General features: G+C 41.1%; 1 protein-coding gene across 1 annotated transcript in view; it reads left to right on the plus strand.

Moving 5' to 3' along the window:
• The first annotated feature begins 313 nt into the window (after nt 1–313).
• The window catches only part of SDK1 (sidekick cell adhesion molecule 1), a 963,741-nt gene continuing 942,162 nt past the window's right edge, over nt 314–21,892 (plus strand). The window contains exon 1 of the mRNA XM_034963556.4: nt 314–992. Coding sequence (XP_034819447.2) covers nt 692–992 — 301 coding nt within the window. The 5' untranslated portion in view covers nt 314–691. The remainder of the gene's footprint in view (nt 993–21,892) is intronic.

Here is a 21,892-nt window from a genome sequence, read left to right on the forward strand (position 1 = left end):
GGCGAGGATGCACCACCCCCGCCCGCGAGCCCGCCCAGGGAGCGCGTGCCGAATCGACTCCGCCTGCAGTCCCCACTACGGGTCCCTAGGGGGCGCAGCCGGCGCGGGGAGCCGCCCGAGCCAGGCGCCCGGGCCGGCACAAAATTGCAGGCGGGCGGGCGCCGCGACTTTGAAAACCAGCGAGGGCCTGGGGGGCGGGCCCTGGGAGCGGGCACCGCCTCCCTCGGCCAATCAACGGCGGGCGGCGGGCGGCGGGCGCGGGCGGCGCGTGCGGCCGGGCTGTGAATGGGGAGCGGCGGCCGCGGCGGCTGAGGGCGAGCGCGACGCGCGGGCGGGCGCACTTTCTTCTCAGCGCCGGGCGGGGGCGGCGGCGGCTCCTCAGCGCCCGGCGGACCTCTCGGAGCTAGCGCGGCGGGGCCTGGCGCCCCGGCCGCGGCGGGCTCGGGACTGCGTGAGCGCCGGACGCGAATTTCCCCCGTTGACAACTTCTCGCCCGGCTCGTCCCCGACCCGCGCCGCGCCCCTCACGCGGGGACCCGGGACGCCGCCCCTCAGCGCTGGGCGGCCGCTCACCTCGGGCCGGGGGGCGCCGCGCCTCCCGCGGAGTGGCCGCGCCCGCTCGGAGCCGTCCCGCCTGTCCTGCCCGCCCGTCCGTCCGTCCGGCGCGGCGCTCGGGGTGGCGGCTGCTCGGCATGGCCCGGGGCGCCCGGCCCTCGGCGGCCGGTGGCGGCGGCGGCGGCGGCGCGGAGCCCCCTGAGCGCGCGGGCCCCGGGCGGCCGCGGGGATCCTCGCCCGGCCGCGCCCGCCCCTCGCCGGCGCCGCGCCCCGGCCCGGAGCCCTCGCGACCCCGGGCGGCGCCCGAGACCCCCGGCGGGGACACGGCGGGCGCGGGGCGGTGCGGCGGGCGGCGGGCGGCAAAGTTGGGGCCGGGCCGCCGCGGCTGGTGGGCGCTGCTGGCGCTGCAGCTGCACTTGCTCCGGGCGCTGGCGCAAGGTAGGTGCGCGCGGGGTCGCGGGCCGGGGGCGTCGCCTCGGGGCGCGGAGGCGCGAACTTGAGCAGCGAGAGTGTGTCCGGGGTCCCCCCGCCTCCCGGCCCGGGTCGGGATGCGCCTTGCTGGGGGCTCTAGGGAGCCCAGGGGCTCCTCCACGCCAGACTCGGAGGAGAGGGAAACGGAGCCCTGTAGAGCCTGCACCCTGTCTGCTGCTTTGCGTTTTATTTTTTTTATATCGCAGTAGCACAAACAAAAATTTTTAAGTTGAGGACCCATTCCTCAGCTCCTTAAAAGGATGCCCGAGTCCCCTTCCCATTGCATGGATGAAAAAGGGGCTGGTCTGTACCTGAGCCTTCGCACCGCAGGGTCTGGTTTCCGGTGAGTGACATCCACAAGACTTGCAAATATCAAGTGCCAGTCGCTGTGAAAAGCCTTTTCCAGCCCCTCCCCAGGGCCTCGTCCTCTCCCCAGCCCCCGCCTGCTCCTGACTCCCCCAAGTCCCAAAGCCCGACCCCAAGTGGGTGCTGCGCGGCCGGTGGAGCAAAACTTTCAGTGCCCACAGCTTTTGCACTTGGCTTTGTTTTTCTCCCTCTGTTGGCTTCTGTTTAGAATACAGTGGTGAGCTCTGAAATAGGGAAAGAGGATCTGCTGAATGGAAATGACCTTTTGAAACGAGAGATGGGATCTCTAGTGAAACGAGCTTTCCCTCCCAAATCTGGGCTTCCCTCCACCCCCTCCCCGCCCCCGACAAAACCCGTAACATACCCCTGCTAGCTAGCATCCTTTTCTTTTGAAGTTTGCTGGTCTTTAAACCAAAACACCCCCCTCAACCCAGAAATAACTATTTTAATACGTCCTTTGGTAACGTCTTTAAAAGACATTAGTGAACTGGTTTTGCTGATGGTAGTTTTAGGAAAATTAACTTAGTCGTATTCCAAGATACAGCTAACGAACAGTCATGGTAAGGAACTCGGTATTCTGAGATTGACGAAGATGAGCGTATTAAACTTAAATTAGCTGTGTTCTGTGTCCTGTGAAGATGATTTATGTGTAGTAACATGACTTAAATGTAGTAACATTTTAAAGGTCTGAGCTCAAAACTATCATCCAATAGCTTAATAACGAACTCATACTTTTTTTTATGAATGCTTATGTAACGTTATCTAAATTGTGCCCCTCCACCCCCCTCCAGCTTTCATAAATGCTCCCTCTTATGTTTTACTACATGAAAACAAATTGCCATATTTCTGGTTAATTTAACTCCTCCATTACTTGGAAAATTTTCATTTCACTTATTTGTGCTTTTTGCTTAATGACTTACTCTGGAAGAAAAGCATTTATTAAGTCATTTTGTACAGTGGGATCTGTAGATTGTTAGAGAAACAAGGTTCAAGTTAAGAAATCTAAATCACTTAGGATGACCTTTAAAATAATGTGTTTATTAAGTTTTCTTTTTTTAAACAGTGACTTGCATTTTGCACTAAGACCTGTACGTTCATACATTTGAAGATTCGTGCACAGACTGAAATGGTGGGGAAAAAATCTGCCAGTGGCTTTGTTTTGAAGTATATTACATAGATTTCAAGTTTTTATCAGTTGCACTTTGAAGGCTGTGTAAAGCATTGCATTTTAACAACTGAAATGTTAATGAAAATACATTTTAAAAATATATTAAGGCAACAACTGAACTTTGTTAGGGAGGAATATTTTATTCCTTTTTGGCAGTAAAAACATTGGTACCTGTTTTACATTTATATGGCTTATGAAAGTGTACAGATCTTTTAGTGTAAAATTTCAGATAGGTTGTCACAAATTTTAAATTCATTGACTGGTTTCTGTTCTCTTTGCTCTGTGAAATGTGTAATATATCCATCTTTTTTTATATCATATTGAAAATTCATATTACAGAGGAGATGTCACCATTTGACAAAAGCTCATGTATCTTGAAAATGAAAATTCTGGTGCTGTTATAAGAGATTTCTGATGGGATGATGAGTTGGTCATATGCGCAGGAGTGCATTCTCTTGAATCTTATGAGATGTAACATTCTAAATGGAATAGTTACCACTACGTTGGAACGCCTCCTAAGTACCATATTATTACATTGTAGCTAGGTGAAGCTATGCCTAATTTCTCTGCACCTCATGTAAGTAGGCTAGGTCGTGTATCTTGAGAATAAACATGTGCGACATTGATCAGTAAAAGTTACGTTTTTATAACCTAGGTTACAGACCCTCTATGTAACTGATCATGATGTGAACCGCCAGGTTCAGGTCTTCCAAATGTAACTTTAATATGCCCTGGAGTTTCTTCTTTCTATGCGGTGATGAGAATTTCTGAGTTGTATGCTCTGCTTATTGCTGTGTGTTTAATTGCTTGTGACTTTCCCGGATTCCTAAAAAGCCAAGTCTTTAATTCTGGAAGGCAGGTGGCAACACATGCTTTCTTTATGCCATCCACCAAAGAGCCAGCTGTGAGTGGTTTGGAAGGATGACTTCTGAGGCTAAAGATGTATAAGCAGTCTTATGTGTGAAGTCCGTGGTGCCTTTAGCTTTACTGCGGGACCCTTTACAGGCTTATTGATTCTGGCAGTGTTCAGTAGACCTCCTAGATTCAGCTTGCATTCCTCAGGCCTAGAAAGGATAGGAATGTTCTTGTCCATGGGGCTGTTTGTTCATAGTCCTCAGTTTCTCATTTGAAATTGTCTCCACTTGGACCTATGGTTCTCAAGCTTTGGTATGTGTTAGAATCACCTGGGGAATTTGATGAAGCTGTAGAGTACCTACTCTTCCTCTTCCATGAGCCACATTTGCTTTCCATGTGATTCTAATACACGTTGGAATTCGAGAACTACTCACTTATTACCTTGTGTTTCCCCCCATTCCAGACACCCGCTGACTTCCTGGAAACTCTCTAGCCCAGTGTTTCTCAAACTTGGTTGCACATTGGAATCATCTGGAGCTTTAAACTTCTGATGCCTGGATGTCACTCCTAGAATTGGTTTTAATGAACTTGAGGTTTGATCTGGGCATCAGGATGCTGAGACACCACCTCCTCCCTCCAGGTGATTCTCATGTTTAGCCAAGTTTGAGAACCACTGCTCTAATGCTTTTACGTGAGACCACATGGCTTGATTTCCCTTTCATGCCTTCCTGGGCTTATTGTCCTCCCCCAACAATTGCAGTGACTTTTATGGACCTTGGGCCTGTGTTCACTTATACCTGTTCCAGGTTCATGATCTGAAACTCAACAGAGTACACTAGCTTTTCACTTATGTATCGTTTATTCCTACTGAAACTGTTGAGCCCCTGCTTTGTGCTGCCTGAGGTGTACATCGGAATCACTGCTGAAAATTTAAAATACAGTTATCTGGACTCCGCCTCAGACCTGTTGGTTCTCAGAAGCATGCATTTAAAAACTCCACAAGTGATTCTTGTATGTTTGTGTTACTTTTTTTATTTTTTATTTTTAATCCTTGTGTTGGTTAATCCCATAATCTCACTCAATTTCTCTGTCATCCTTAGCCTGATTTTTCTGTGGTCTGGGTCACTTTTCTCAGGCCAATTCCCAGCCTTGGACAGGGACTACTAATTAGGCATTTCTGCCACTTGTTTGCTAGAGTGTTGAGTTCACTACAAATCTAGCTTCCTTTTGGGCCCATGTTGCTTTCCATTAATCCAGAAGTACTTTGCTTCCCCTCCTCCTAACCTACTCCCTTTACAACTTTGTAATTTGAGTTTCAACTGGAACTTGAGTTCTAGACTCCCTTACTTGAATATCATCTTAATAAAGAATCTTGCTTAGTGAGTGCTCAGATAGTTAATTAAATTTTATTAGGCCACTGGGTATTTAACAGACAACTGGTCTCTTGGTTGGTTACTGTCTTCCAAATCCAACAATAAGCAGTTATTACCCTCTATGCAGTCTGCATAGCCACCTGTAGCTGTCCTTCATTGAACCTTTACGTGCCAAGCACTAAGTGCTCATTTATTCTTCACAGCAGCTCCTGAGAGGTAGACAGCATTTTTGTTCTCATCTTACCTTTGGGAAAACTGAGGCATTCAGATGTTAACTGACTTTCCTGAGGTCCCAGGACTAGGAGTGGTGATGCCAGAATGAAAAGTCTGATCCAGAGTCTGAACATAACTTGAGTTCATAACCCCTGGGCTGGAGCGTTTCCCATGTAGCCTCTGCCTTTATAAGGAGAGGGAAAAACGGGCAGCAATCAGATCTGTACCAAAGGGAAAGACGGTGGTTGATATTTTCTAAAAACAGTATTGAGTAATCTGACCTCAAGTTTTAGATAAACCTTATTTACGATTATGATTGCAAAATAAAAATTACATAATTTGGAAAATAGAGATGAGGGATGTATGTAACCCCTTCCATCTACCCATTCGTCTCCTCTAAGAAAATGACTATCACCATTTTGATGTATTCCCCTACCCCAATTTTTCTTCCATAACATAACATGAATTCCAGCTTCATGGTTGGCAGAGATTAGACCACCCCAGAATGGACTACTGGGAGTGCACCAACCATTTCTTTGAGGAACATTTGGAAAATTCTTTTATCTGCACTGAAGTGTATGAATTTGAGTCCTTTAAATAAGTAGGTGGAGTTTGTAAGGTACTGATCTTTTATTAGTTTGCCTTAGCACACATTTTATGTAAACAGTTAAGTTTAGGCTATACTGGGGTTTATACCTAACCAGAAGTTTCCTGGACCCTCAAATACTGAGATAAAACAATGTGGAAGGCTGCAAGTTAAGTGGGTAATTAAGTGATATCAGGTAAGACTGTGTAGTTTAATTCTCCCTACCAGTTGCCTTTATGTTATTTCCATCCTCAGAGCCCCTGTATTGCTTGTATTGGAATACATAGGATTTGGCGTTTAAGGTGGCAGAGGTGTGTGGCATGTAGTGTCTTTCTGCCTGCCTGCCTTACGGTGTCCCAGAGATCAGAGACTGGTAATGTCAGCTGACTGAAACTAGAGAATGGAATGGACACAAAGTGAGGATTCTGATTAGGTCACGGCTTAAATTTCTCTAAGAAGTAAAGAAAGTGGTAGTTATGAGAGTAGACCTCCAGGTCCAAATGCATTGAAAGTTGAATTAAGCTCAAGGTGGGGAATGAAAATCACATTGAAAGGTGTAGTATAAAGAAAAATTAAGGGTTATTTACAAAAGAAAGCTATTGATGTTTTGTTATTTGATTAAATACTCCTGGTACCCAATTATACATTTAACCCAAAGTAACCGAGCATTTTAATTTGCATAGTTTCTAAAATTTTATTTGACTTCATTTCTGTAAGGCATTATCTTAAATTTCCCCCTAAGTATGTACACCTCTTTTTTTTAAAAAAAGGGCATAAACGTTTGTACCCATAATCCTGAGGGAGGACATATTTTGTCAGTTGGGACAGCAAATATGGCACCTCCTGCCATCCTATGGTAGCACGTAGAAAGAAGCTATAGGTTCTTCAGTGAATCCCTGAAATGCAAAAGTCTGTCACAGTTAGATACCTACCTGCCAGTTATTGATCCTATACCTGAGATCTGTTCTGGAGAGGTTACTACTCTTAGAGCTTCATTATGTGAACAGTGTTGCCACTAAATCCAAATAGAAAAATCATGATTTTTATGGGAGCATTGCTGTAGGGAACCCTTGTTTATGTATGTGCAATTCTAGTATTTAGGTGGTTGGCTTCCTGACAGAAAGCTCCAAAGCCAGAAACTCATTCCATCAGCCTGGTCCCAATCTCCTGTGGGTATTGTGGGAATGAAAGCATTTTTTATAAAGCTTTCCTAGAAACATGGATATGGTAAATGGAAAGACATTGGGCTAAGGATCAGTAGGCCTCGTTTATACTTCATTCTGTAACTACTGTGCAATATGAGCAAGTCTGTTAGTCTCTCTGAGTCTGTTTTCTCACCTATAAAAGGAGGGATTAGACTAGATGTCCAAAATTGTTCTACTCTGATTCTCTGATCTTCTATATGTTGTCATCCTTTCTGCCCTTCACTAGACTCTGCATGTGTCTCCTGTCTGGGGATTCTGTAACTCCATATGTCTTAGCTTAGAACCTAATTTTCTTCATTTTACTTTTCTCAGAGTATTTACAATGTTGAAGACAACTAAGATGCAATGTAGTATTTCTCCTTAGGTCCTGCCGTCTAACACATGATATATTTACTCTAGCCTAAAAATGGTTCATGTTCAAAATTTTAGGTTCTGTAAAACAAATTGGTGACATAATTTATCAGTATAAGCCTGAAATTTGGAGAAATAAATTTTCTTAAAATGTGAGATGCTTATTTATCTACATGGCTGAAAGAAGGGGCAAGGCTAACAAATCTGGAGGTAATTAATGCAGTGAGAAACTTAAAAAGATAAGAGAAAATGGCGATGGATGAGAATGTTTATATTTACTGTACAGTGACCATCAGTAATTAAAGAGATTAGTAGATGTCTGTTTTTGTGCTTAACATAATGTTATGTTGGTTTAATTGTCTTCATTAGGGGCTTTTAGTAAAACAAAGGGTCTTTAAAATTAACACAATAATTTTTCACTTTAACAGGCTTAACTGGCACTTTATTGATATACAGACAATGTCTAGTGAAGATAACAGCTATCAATTAAATAGTCCAATTTCTTGAAAACAGATATGTCAGTCAAGTAAATCTATTTCTGATTTTTGGAGATTAGCTTGATGAACATGGGCTAAGACTATAGTTTCTGCAGTGTTTTTGGCTTTGGTTCATTTTCAAACAAATTTTTTTTAAATGGATAAGGCTAGGCTTTGGAGTTGTGGGTTCAAAGAATGGGCTAGACCCTGGGGTCCATATTATTACGTGGAATTAGTCTTTGTGCAGTGTTTGGTTGCCTTTTCTCCTTTCTGTAACTCTCCATGGTATTCTAAACCTAATTCTTTACCTTGAGGGGGTTGGAAGCTCTCAAGTGTGTAAGCTTAATTTTACAACGATGAATAGTCTTTCCAATGAGAAAAAAATAGAGGGAGATAACCACGTAATGACTATGGTGATTTGGGGAGGAATATGGAAACTTGGGGAGCTCTGGTAGTTGCCTTTATTAGGAATAGTTGGTAGCAGGAATTTTAGCAACCCAAGCAGGCTAATTAGAATATATTTCAGTTTTAGAGTAAGGAGGGATTTTGTATCATAAAGGTATAACCTATCATACTTAACTAAGGGTGCTGATTTCCACAGGTGGTAGTATTTGTGAGTCCCTCTCTCTGGTGTGATCCTTAATTTATTTTGTGTGTTTGTGAGCCTGTTTTCAAAGTGAAGGTCAGTTTTATCTTCTCTCTAGGTGTTAGGCGCGATGCAAAAAGAATGAAAGAGATTTTGATAGGGTATGACCAAGCCCTTCTATACAATGGATGTCAGTGTTGATTTTTATACACAAACCACCAGATGGCAACAGAAAAAGTGTTCATATAGGATATAATCTGTGGTTTCCACAGCCAAGTTTTTTTTTTTTTTCCTTCCATGATTCACCACTTTTTAGTATGCTTAGGTAACATGTACAATTTCTGGCTAAGAGCAAGGCGAGTTTATAATACCCAGCTATGTGAAATCAAAACCAGGTAATAGAATAGTGGCAGAGTGTCACTAGAAAAAGATTTTTTTTTTTTTACATGAGTGTATAAACTGTTCCCAAAGGGAGCAAGTTGCCAGGGATGCAACTTCGATTTATATTATTGTATAGTCATGCTTTTACTTCTGATTTTTTTATTCAGCATTTATTCAGCTCTTACAGTAAGCTGTAATGATTTGCAGAACATAAAAGAAAACATGGCTGTTACCCTAAAGCATTTTATGTAACACCTTTAAAAGGAAGAGATACATGAGTTTACAAACATTAAGCATATTTATGTATTTCCCGGCCAAAGGTATTTTTACTCTATGTAGAATTTGTTTTATTTTTGCGTTGTAGGCATATTCCCTTTTTCTAAGCGTGCTGTCTTGGCTCTTCTAAAACGGTTGTCTTAGCTAAAACTCCTGGTTGCAAGCTAGAAACTCAGTCTGAACTACTTAAGGAAAAATTTTATTGTAGGAGTCCTGGGGTATCCCAGTATAACTAGGAGAATTTCTTTACATTTGGCAAGTTTAGTATTCACTTCCACCTAGGGAATAACTAGAGCCACATGCTCAAAAGCTCCCGGGTACTGTCCTTTTGGCCATCATCTCTCAGTTTGCTTCTATGTCTGTGCTGGCATCATTCTGGATTCACTAGAAATTGCTTTGTTTTTGTGGCTGAAACCCAGCTGTCACCACTCTTTGCATTCCTATTGCTTCAGACCCTCAAATAAAGATAGACTTAAAGCTTTGGTACTGAGTCCAAAATCTGTGAAATGATCAGATTTGTATTTTAAAATCATCTTGAGTGGGGGGAATAAAGCATTATTTTTGTTGCAAAATTGAGAATGGGTTGGAAGAAACCAGAATGAATGACTGTAGATGTGTTGGACTGTAACAACAATTGAGGTGAGAGAAAGTAGCAGCTTGGGCTAGGTGGTGGTGCTGGAGATGGAGAGAGGTAGATGCACTAGAGAGGGATTTAAGAGGCAAAAAATACATGGGATTTGGTCATGGGTTGGGTATGGAAGGTGAATGAGAAAATATCAAAGGTGACGTCCACGTTTCTGGCTTGCATGACTAGTTGGCTAGTATAACCGTTCACTGAGGTTGGACCACCTCTGGGCAGCATGATCATTAGTTTGGTTTTGAATTTATTAATGTGAGAGACCTTTGAGGCATCCAGACAGAACTGTTAAGTTGTGTGGATAGATGAATTTTGCAACCAGAGGAGGGTCTGGGCTTTTGCTATAAATATTTGTGGAGACAGTATAGCATACTGTTTAAGAGGATAGGCTTGGCATAAAATAAAACAAACTTAACCACTTGCTAGCTTTGCATCCTTGGGTTGGCTACTTAATCTTCATTAATCTCGACTTTTCTTATCCCTGAAGAATTGTGTAATGATTCTACCTGCTTCCTGTAGTTGTTGTGAGGGCTGATTGATATGATTGTAGGTAAGGTGTTTTTATCGCATTACCAAGTACATAGCATGCATCCAGTAAGTGTTAGGTGGTGTTATTTATTCTTTTGTGTAGAGGAATCCTGCCTTATTTATCTTTTCTTTTCCTGTAATATTAGGGAGTGATGAGTCACGGTAGTAGAGTGGGGAGTATGGGCAGTTGACATGACTGGAGAGGTATTATAGTAATATTAGCCTGGCTGGGATACAACCTGGATAAATTGCAGGGCGATGAGCCTGGGGGGAGAGTAGAGTGATGGAGATGAGTTAGGGAATGGTTATGATAATATAGAAATAATATTTGAACTGCAGTAGTATTGGGATGGAAAAAATGGAATGGTCAGTCTTGCTTAGAGAGGTAAATAGATGAGAACAAAAGGCCATTGGATTTGTTGATTACGTGGGTAATGGTGATCTTTTTTAGCTCAATCTCACTGGAGTTCTAGGAGTATAAAGTAGATTGAAGTTCATTATGGAATGAATGGGTAGGGAGAAAAGAGTCAACCGGTATGTTCTTGTTCTATTGAAATTCTCAAGGAAAGAGAACTATGGAGGCATTTGAAATGCATAGTGACAAAAATGATCTTAAAATACCTTGGGAATATTTTTTCCAAATTTGAAATCTATTATTGAGGCTGGGAAAAAAATTGTCATTTGGCAGAATGGTAAGTAATTATCACAATTCTCTGAAGTGATCATTTCTATTTCATATGTTGTGACTGCTGGAGGCTTCTAGCAACATTGTCACCAAAGCTGAATGTGGAGGACTCCCTTCACCACCCTGCTAAAAACACACAGAAACTGTGGACAAAATATAACAAGAACAAACAAGCGTTTCTGAAGTTTAAAATACCAGGGAATCCCTAGGTGCCAGCTATGAACAGAAAATTCAGAGCTAGGGCGTTAATCAGGAGCTCAAGGCCTGTGGTGGTTTCTGATCTGAATACAGGCCCCAATGGCTTAGTCCTGAGGGTCTCATGGAGGAGTAGGAGGCATGGCCTTGGGTCTGCATAGACTTGGAAGGTGGAGTAAAGGTTCTCTAGCATCAAACCCTGAAGGGCTTTTCCATCTGTGAAAAGAGAACTAGAAAAACTTTGCCTACTGGTTTGGGAAAGTGTAGGAAACTTGCTGTCCTCCTGGGGTTGTGATCATTAGGAATAAAAAAGGGACATCTAAACTCGAAGATTGCACCTCATAATTGGGGTGGATTCAAATTTAACATTTCTTACAGTGCAACTAACCTTCAAGCTGAGACAAATTAGCACAAAATCTGGTCTAGAACTATGGAAATGAATAGAGCCCTCAAAAGTAAGTCTGAAACTGACCTGCAGAGCAAATTAAAAATCTAAGACTCTTGCAGAAGAAACAAGTCATGCTATAGATGAGCTTGCAATACAAAAATTGCCCAGCTACACAAGGAGATGAATCACCATGAAGGAGAGTTAGCAGATGAATAGTATTCCAGGAGATTGAGATGATAGGATATATGAAAGAGATTATAATCTCTTGCTTAAAATTATGAGAGATGAAAGGGGTAAGATCATAATGAAAGAGCACAGATTAGAAAAATAACATGGAGTTGGAAAAGAACCCAATAGGACTTCTAGAAATGAAAATAATGGTCATTAAGTTTTTTTTTTAAAAAAAAACCTCAATGGACAGGTTAAAGAGCCAGGTAGATATAATTGAAGATAAAAACTGTATTGAAGAATCAATAGATTTTTAAAGGAGATCTGAGGAAATTGCTTGGAATACAGTAATAAGGGATAAAGAAATGGAAAATGAGTGGTTACGATTCATGAACTTTAGAATGAGGAAGTCCCATATTACCTTCTGTGAGCTTCCAGAAAGAGGAAATAGAGTAGGAGAGACACTATTAGAAGGTAGAATGGCTGAGAATTTTTCATAATCAATACAAGTTCTGCCTGAGCTCTTAGTTTCAAGAACCGTAGTAAACCCCACACAGGTTAAATAAAAATAAATTCATACCTAGACATATTGTAGATGAAGCCTTAGAAAATAAGAGGAAAGCAGTCTGAGGAAAGTTGATGTCTAGACTGGCAGGCATTTTGTTCATAGCAGAAGATGGTTGAGTAATAACATCAAAGGCTGGAAGTGGAAATCCACTACCAACCTAGAATTCCATGTCCACATAAAGTATTGTGATACTCAAGAGTAAATGAAATGGCTGGGCGCGGTGGCTCATGCCTGTAATCCCAGCACTTTGGGAGGCCGAGGTGGGCAGATCACGAGTTCAAGAGATCGAGACCATCCTGACCAACATGGTGAAATGCCATCCTTACTAAAAATACAAAAATTAGCTGGGCACAGTGGCATGCAACTGCAGTCCCAGCTACTTGGGAGGCTGAAGCAGGACAATTGCTTGAACCCTGGAGGCAGAGATTGCAGTGAGCTGAGGTTGCGCCATTGTACTCCAGCCTGGCGACGGAGTGAGACTCCATCTCAAAAGTAAGTGAAATAAAGATTGTAGATAAAAAACAAAGTTGATGATTAGTAGTTGGAACTACTAAAAAATGCACTTCAAAAAGAAAGAAATTGAACCCAGGAGTGAGGTACAGATTGTAAAGTGCTAAATGATAGGAAGCAGTGTTGCAATGTGCCCCTTAAATTTATATGTAATTGCTTTGCAGTTTGAGAAAAGTGTCAGCAGTTTCCACTACAAGTACTCATACTGCAGAGTATGAACGGATTAGCCAGAGTGTAAGCAGTAGGGACGGGTTTGGGAGATGTTGGTCAAAGGATACAAAATTTCATTTAGAAGGAATAAATTCAAGAGATCTGTTGTACAACATGGTGACTATAATTAATGATAACTCGTTTTATTCTTGAGTTGCTAGAAGTAAATTTTAAGTATTCCTACCACAAAAAAGTATGTGAAGTAATACATATAATTAGCTCTATTTAGCCATTTCACAATATATATGTGTCAAAACATGTCGTACACAATAAATATATACAAGTTTTTGTCAAAATTTTAAAAATGTGTGTGAGCAGGAGTTAATTCATCTAATGCCTCAGTGAATAAAGTGCTGTGTTAAAGGTATAGTGATCAATAACAGTTGCTTCCTTCAGAGAGCTTATAGTTTATTAGGGCATACACACCAAAAAATACAGCGCCGATGTGCACATGACCCTGGAGAGCCCTTTAAGCCATACAGGGGATTCAGCATCTGGTAGATAAGTGTTAAATAGGACCCTAGCAGGGATACATATAGGCAAGCCATGTTGGAATCTGGGGACTCAGACTGGCACGTGGAAATACAAAGATGAAGGATTCAGGTGGAGAGCTGCTGATCAACAGGAGTGAGGAACCCAACACCTAGATCAGAACAGGATTCTTGCCAAAGGACCAAACATCAAGACCTTCATATTTAGCCAGTACATTCCAAGTGACCTTTACATTCTGAATTAGGCTCTTATTGTCATAGCTGTAGGAAATGTCTACTTGGATCTTGGCCAGCAGAGAGTTAGATTAAATGTGCAGGATGAAGCACTGTTCAGAGCTGAGATAAAGCATACACAAAGAGGCAAGTGGTTGAGATGGAGCAGCTCAGTGGATGAGAGTTAGTGACAGATGAGATTGTAGCCATTTGCATTTTTGTGGCAACTTGATATGATTGGTTGATGCTCATCAATTCCTGAATTTTGAAAATTACTTAAATCTGTATCATGGAATGTTACAGTTGGAAAGACATAGGCCATCTGCATCTCTAACTTTGCTGTCTTCTGTGGAATGAAAAGCATGAAATATAACTTGTGTTATGCTTTTATATAGATGAATACTTCATAGCAATTAAAATATTATAATCTAGTGTTTTATTAGATGTAGAGATGCCTTAAGAGGTTTTATTTTAAACCCACAATTGCTTTACTTCAAAAGTTGTTCTTTCTTGGGTGAATAACGTGAATTTCATCATACATCCTATTGGCAACAAAAACTTTTTTTTTTAAAGCTAAACCTCATTTGGCCTGTGAATTGTCCCAAATCAGCCAGTGAGGAAACATTGGGAGTCCTAACCCACTCTGACTTTTTCCTTACTTTAGGGAGCAAGCTGGGTTGGCTGGAGTCCTCCATCCCTATCTGTGTTCGTCAACAGCAGGTGACCTTGACAAATGATGAGGACCTGAATGCTTCTGGTGGCTTTCACAGTGGCTGATGTGGCACATGAGAAGACTACAATGTTAGTATTAAAAAGGATGTTTAGAAGTAGCTCTAATTGACATGGAAGGATTTCTGAATATATTAGGTGAAAAATGAGGTTAGAGTTCTTTGTAGAGTGTACTAGCTTGTTTTTACGGAGTGCTTTTCTTGGCATCAGGCATTGTGCTAAGGCCTTCAAGTTATACAGTATCATACATCCTTACAACCCTATTTTATAGTTGAGGAAATTGAGGTCCAGAGAAGTTAAGGTCACTCACTTCATAAGTGGTGGAACTGATCTTTGAATGCACCCCTGTCTCTGGAGCCCCTGTTCCTAGTCCTCTCCACATGACCAGCCTTTCCTGGGAGTCTCCAAGTACCAGCTTTCTCTGACATAGGGTCACGCATGCACATGCAAGTAGAAAAGGGTGTGGAAGTCGCATATTATAAAACAGATAAGAAATTACTGTTTTATAATATGATGCAGTGAGTATGATTAAGAAATAGACCAGCCTACTTAATGTGCTTATCTTTGTTATGGGGATTTCTCTTTTTTCCTGAATGTTCTAAGTTTTCAAACATTCAGCATTTATAACTTTTTAAAAATTATGAAAGCAATTAGAATTATTTACCATAATGTATTATTACTGGATTTTAGGAAGAATATGGTACTAAAGTTGTTTAGTGGTTCAGACTGAGAGTGCATTGATGGGAACCTGGGATTTTGTTTGTTTGTTTCCTGTTTGAGGGAACTTGAATTATTGTTTTGGGCCTTATTTTGTTCATCTGTTGGAAAAAGGCATGCCATATTTTAAGTTACAGGCTCATTATAAGAATAAAAAACTTTGAAAGATGGATTGATAAACACATTTGTACCATCGATTTCTGGTTAGTGCTGTTTAATCTTTATGATTCTAGTGTCAAATTCTCCCCACAACTCTAATATAGAGTCAATTCATACATTCAAGTTAATGGTAGATAGTATGCATAAAAAATTTGAGGCATGAAGTTGTAAATGAAAATTAGGAGTAAATTTAAATTTAAATATACATAAATTTTGTATTTAAAACTTTCAGTACAGCCATGTACCCTATAATGACATTTTGGTCAATGACAGACTGCATATATAATGGTCCTGAAAGATTATAATTCTGTATGTTTATGGTACCTTGTCTCAGTTCAGATTTGTTTAGATACATAAATACTTGTGGTATAGTTGGCTCCTGTGTTCAGTACAGTAACATGCTGCACAGGTTTGTAGTCTGGGAGCAATAGGCTATATATCATATAACCTAGGTGTGTAGGAGGCCATAACATCTAGGTTTATGTAAGTGATGTCTGTGATGTTCGCACAATGACAGAATTGCCTAGTAGTGCATTTCTTAGAGCATATCCCCATCATTAAGTGATGCATGACCTGCATATTCAATATAATATAAATGTAAATTAGAGCATTATGTATGTATGCTGTAGTGTAGTAGGCAACAATTGGGTAGTGCTTGGATCACAGAAATGTGCCACTTTCTGAGAATGCCCTAGTACATGTACACAGCAGGGGCCTCACTGGCCATTTTTCTGCCATGTCATCTCTTGGCCCTTTTTTATGGAGCTCTACAAATCACTGCAGCCTGGAACTGGTTCTTGCCCATCCCAAGGTTTGGATGTTCAGTTTCTCCTCAAGTCTACAGTATTTGTTTTCCACTGTATCCCCATTTTTTGCTTAAACTAGCCAGAATTGCTGTTTTTGGGCAAACACTAAACCTTTTAAAAAGGGTCTGGGGGTCTGGGTACTGTGGCTCATGCCTATAATTCTGGCATTTTGGGAGGCTGAGGTGGGCAGATCTCTTGAGGCCAGGAGTTTGAGACCAGCCTGGGCAACATGGCAATACCCTGTCTCTACACAACGTAAAAAAACTTAGCTGAGTGTGGTGGTGTGCACTTGTCTTCCCAGCTAGTTGAGGGGCTGAGGTGGGAAAATCACTTGAGCCTGGGAGGTCAAGTCTGCAGTGAGCCATGACCGCACCACTGCATTCCAACCTGGGCAACAGAGTGAGACTCTGTCTCAAAAAAAAAAAAAAAAGGCTAGCATGGGAGTGCTTAATAAACATTGCTAGCAATTTCAAATCCAATTTTACATAAAAGATTATAGTAATTTTTAAAGTAAGGTTTTTAAGGCAAGCAAAGGAACATGTATTGATTACTGAGTATATTGCACATTTAATTACAACAAATGAAACTGGTCATCTTGTGTTTTTATTTTTGTTTTCATCTATCTGCTTTCCAGACTAATTGGGGAGCAAGAATTCCTTTTCCTTTCCCTGTTTCCTTTAGATGATTCTGCCCCTTCATCTTCGCTCCTCATTTCTGTAGCTTGACTTTGTTCTGTGGCTGTGTGCTGTTCCCTGGGGGCCTGCCAGGAGGGGGCTTGCTTCTGCCTATTCCTCTCTCCATTCATTGACTATCTTTGAGTGGCGTTTTTTCCTTCCCTACCTGTATTAAGATTTTCTACTTGCAGACTCTTCTCGCACGTTCACAGGAGCTGGTTTTTCCTTGTTGTGCATGGAAGCGCCTTTGGTTCATGTTTAGGATATGAGCATTGTTGACAGGCACTGTTAACAGGTGAAAACATCTCAAAAGGATGCTTGATTAAAATAAGTATTTTGTTGTTCATAAGCCTCTTTATTTGGCTTTGGTAAACTAGGAGGCTAAGGCAACCTTTCATTCCAGTTTTTTAAGTTTTTGTGGTTATATTATGCAGTTTTTATTATGCAGTGCTTATTTCTTATGACAAAATATGAGTAGGTTAAATTCATACCATATCAAAATGTAGTGAAAGTCTCTACTTTTCTGATCCTCAGCCCCCTAGTTCCCCCTGCTTGAGGCTATCACTGTTTCCAGTTTCATGAGTATTTGTTTGCTGGTATTTTATGCATATACAACTATATATGTCTTTCCTTGCAACCCTTTGACATTATACAGATGATAGCATACTCTTAGCTTGGAGGCTAGTCCCAGCACATTTTTCGCCTATATTGTGTCTTAGAGATCATTTCATATTAGCACACATGGGTATACCTTGTTACAAACATGCACACACAGAAAATATGCTTTAAAGCCATCTACTGTAGTGCATTGGCATTATAACATAGTGTCATGAGTCGTAGAGCTGGATTCAAATCCTGGCCCTGCCATTTAAGAGCTTGTGACCTTGGGCAAGTTGAATCACTTGTCTGTGTTTCAGGTGCTCATTTGTAAAGCAGAGTTAATCTCTCTCTCACAAGGTTTTTGTAAGGATTAGAGGAGATAATGTATGTAAAGTATTTAGCACAGTGTCTTGCTTAATAAATCATAGCTATTATTGTACTCATTAATTTATCAGATCAAATGAACCCCTAATGTGTTTCTCCTTCTCAACTAAAATACACAGAAGGCATCACTTATTACTTGTTTTGTGACCTTTTGTCTTACCTTGGTTGTCCTTTTCTTCCAATTCCATTGTTTATCTTCTCTCCCACTTCCCTCCTGAACTTATCCCCAACAAATGTTACATATTTCTTTTACTTTTTGAGTTTTCTTGGCCTGTTGATGAATATATTGACCTAGCATAGCCCTTGCCATTGCATTAGGTACCATCATTGTTGGTTTTAGTAGTAGAAAAACTCAACAGAGAAGGAATATTTTCTTGGTGATGCTCCAGAGTGTATTTAATATTGACAATCAAATTTATTCAAGTCACTAGACAGGATGATTCCTTTTGTGATTGGGATTTCAGCTGGGATAGAACTGAGATTTGGATACAGATGGTACCTGGCAGACAGGAATAAATGTGGGGCTGAAATGCCACAGAAGCAGTTAGCAGTGTGGGCCTATCTGGGGGTGGCCTGAGGAAGGACATTCATGAGGGGGGAGTAGGTGGGGATGGGAAGGACAAAAAACCGTATTGTTAAATTAATTGGCATGACAACTCCGGCAGTGGGGCCTCACAGAGAATGAATGATATGCAGGGTGTGGTGTATGTATGTGTGGAAAATAGAAAAATGTGGTGTGTAGAAACTGGAAGAACTGTCTCCCTGGGCTATTTTAACGTTCTGCTTCAGAGTACAAGCAGTTTAGCTGTGGGAAGCCCCCACCCTTTTCCACAGGAGAGGGATGGCTCTCATTTGACACAAGCTGTCGTGCTTGTAGGAGTCAGGATTGTTGCACCCAGAAATGCTTGTGGAGGGTCTTGTAAGGGGTTGAGTGCCTGTAAGAGCATCTGGGGGCTTAGACCGGTGGCGCTCAAGGTATCAATTCCTTACCAGTGTGTTCCCATCTACACCCATGGCTGGTGTGGCCTAACCAAGCTGTCTTACCTTTTAGAAGTTTCTTTTTAGTATCTCCTCAAGAGTACATGCTCTGGCTTCTTGGCCTGGCAGGCTTTCATTACTTACATGATACATATATGTACTCTTTGATAATCTTATGTTTTTGTCCCTTGTAAGTTTCTGCAATTGTATACTGCATTGATGAAGGAGGGTCTGCTCTCCTCTCCCAGGGTGTCTAGTGATGGCCTGCATGTCTCTGGTCTGTTTATTGCCAACTCAAGTACCTTTTTTGCCATTCCATCGTGAAAGAAATCAAAATGTAGCATTTTGAAATACATTTGAAATGTTCTGTTTAAGGATTTCACTTTAGTTATACTGTTTCTGCTTTATATTACAAATGTGGTTTCCTCTTCCATTTGCCTAAATCTAACCCATTCTTAGTCTTTTTTTTTTTTTTTTTTTTTGCATTTGCTTTTCTGAAAATTTGAGCATTGAAAGAGAGGGCAGCTTGATCATGGACCAGGGCTTTCTGAGAATGCGAAAAAATGAATTTCATCTTGCCAAATAGAATTGCCTGGATGTGGTGGAGGGATATGATGAGGCAGAACCACAATTCTTCTACACTTTTGAAATTGTTCTCCCCAATTTGTTCCCCCTTTCCTCATTCTCTTCTGATGTATGGGTTTAGGAAGCTCCGGATGACTGTTTCACACTCGCACTCCCCTCTCATTCTCTCCTGCCCGTCCTTCCCACCGCACACATGCGCTGAAGGAGGTGAGCATTCTGGAGACCTGAGTCTCATTTCCAGATATCTTTGCCATCCTTTGCAGTTACAGCTTTTTTTTTCTATTTTTTTCCCCTATCTCTTGTAAGTTCTCATATTATACATACTTTGAACTCTGGAGATAGCCACAAGTAAAATAAAAGTATATATTTTTATATTCTATGGAGTAAGAACTCATGTTACTACAGTAACATGCTGCTCTGTAGCAGTCAGAATTGTGTATTTCAGTGTCAGAGTTCCCTGTTAAAAAATTAGCGTTAATATTGATTTCCTCCTGCTCCCACCTTGGTTGGTATATGAAAATCCTAAAGATGAAGCATTTTTAACTAATTTTTGTTCTTTACACATAATCAGAAATCAAACTAAATCCATCTGTGATGCTAGCTTATGGTCTTTTTAGATTTTAGCTGAAGATCTTGTATATTTTAAGCAGTTGCCCTGTTTTAATATTAATCATGGCCATCCCAGAATAAGTCCTGCTTGACACAGGGCATTTGTTCAACTAGTTATCTTTGTTAAAAAAGAAAATACCATAAGACCAGTCATATTTTGCTGCATCTAGAGTGAGACCAAACTTTATAATATAGTGACAAGCTTGACCAAAAAAATGTTTAACAATTTTGGTATGTTTCAGGAATTGGAGAAATTAGTATGTTGGTACTGTAAGGAAAAATGTGGGTTAAAAAAAAAAAACCCAGCTAGGACTCAGCAGTCTTAATTTAAACCTTGTGCTTGACAAAAATTGAATGTTGCCTGTATACTCCAGACACAATCGTGAAGCTCAGTTTCTGTATTTTTCTTCTGAAATTTAACTTCTGCTAATATAACATAGGATATGTGGATGTCTTGCAATCCTAAAATTTTAAGATATTTCAGGGCTTATCAACTGAAGGCTCTTGAAATGAAAACTACTACATGTATTCATCATACGTGAAATAAAATCTTTTTGAAACTAAAAAAATCCTTTAAAAAATTCACAAGCAAGATGATACTATAGAATTTCTTTTGACAGATTTCTTAGAAACGTCAAAATCAAAGTGAAAACAAGTTGGAAAATCTTCTTTGATTTTGCTGGGTCACTTAATTTGAGTCGATTTCTTCAGAGCACATAACGTTTCTTAAAGTACAGTACTAATGACAGAGTCCCAGGTGGCCAGCCTTGTGAGCTGTGAACTTTGGCCTGTTGTACTACCTCTGGCTCTAGAGACTCAGCCTAGGAATGTGAATTGGGTGAGAATATGTCAGAACCTGGCTTCCTGTTGTAGGAACTCAATGCACTTACTTGGTTGATACTGAGTTGCTATAAAAATCATTGACATGAATGACAAGTTGTGTTTTTTTCCCCAACAGTTAAAGACATTTTACATACAGTATGTGAAGTTACTTCCCAAAGAAACATTCTTCATGTTTTCACAAGTATTTTTTTAAACCTAACATTTAATGCAATGAATGTGCGTTGGTTTCTCTTCTTCCTTCTTCCTTCTCCTCCTCCTCCCCCTCCCTCTCCCCTCTCCCTCCCATCCCCTCCCCCCTTCTTCCCCTCCCTCCTTCCCTCCCTCCCTCCCTTCCTTCTTCCTTCCTTCTTTTCTTCTTTTCTCTCTCTCTCTCTCTTTCTTTCCATTGTAAACATATTTGCAGGATTCAGAGGTGAAACTGTAGCGGAATGTATACACAGAAGCTCTGCTTATACCTTTGTTCCCCCAGCCTGTTTGCCCTCTCCCTCTACAGGTCATCATTTTTATTAGCTTCTTTCTAAAGTATTTTTTTTTTTTTTACTTAGGTGCCACACAGCATTGAGTGAACTATTTTAAAGTGAACAGTTGAGTAGTGTTGAATACATCCAGAGTGCTGTGTGATCACCACCTCTAGTTCTGGGACAGTTTCATCCCCCACCAAAGGAAGTCCCATACGTATTAAGCAGCCCCTAATGACCATCCACCCGTGTTCTGCTTCTGTGGATTTATCTATTCTGAATATTTTATATACAGGAATAAGACTTTGTGTCTGGCTGCTTTGGCCTGGTGTGATGTTTGAGGTTCATCTGGGTTGTGTATTGTCATTACATCGTATCTTTTTATGACTGAATAATATTCCATTGTATGTATGTGCCACAGTTTGTTTATCCATTCATCTGTTAATGGATATCTGTGTTGTTTCCACCTTTTGGCTATTGTGAATAGTGTTGCTGTGAACATGTATGTGTGTTTGAACACCTGTTTTCTCTTCTTTTTGGTATATGCCTAGAAGTTGCATTACTGGGTCATATGGCAATCCTGTGTTTCACTTTTCAAGGAACCACCAAACTCTCTCCCACAGTGGAAATGGAACAATTTCCACCAACAATGTATAAGAATTCCAGTTGGTCAGATTGTTGCCTACACTTACTTTCCTTTTTTAAAAAAAATTCAGTGGCATTCAGGGATCTTCATAATCTGAGCTTTGTTTTCCTTTGCAGTGTAATCTCTTCCTGGTTTCACATGCCACTTTCAGAATACTGGATTATGGTAATTGCACTCTTTTGCTCCCTTCTCTTCACCTAATGTGTTGTCCCCGCCTGCCCTTTCCCCCCACCCATAAGACCTTGTCTCT

Source organism: Pan paniscus, chromosome 6, assembly GCF_029289425.2.
Source record: "Pan paniscus chromosome 6, NHGRI_mPanPan1-v2.0_pri, whole genome shotgun sequence".
NCBI lineage: Eukaryota > Metazoa > Chordata > Mammalia > Primates > Hominidae > Pan > Pan paniscus.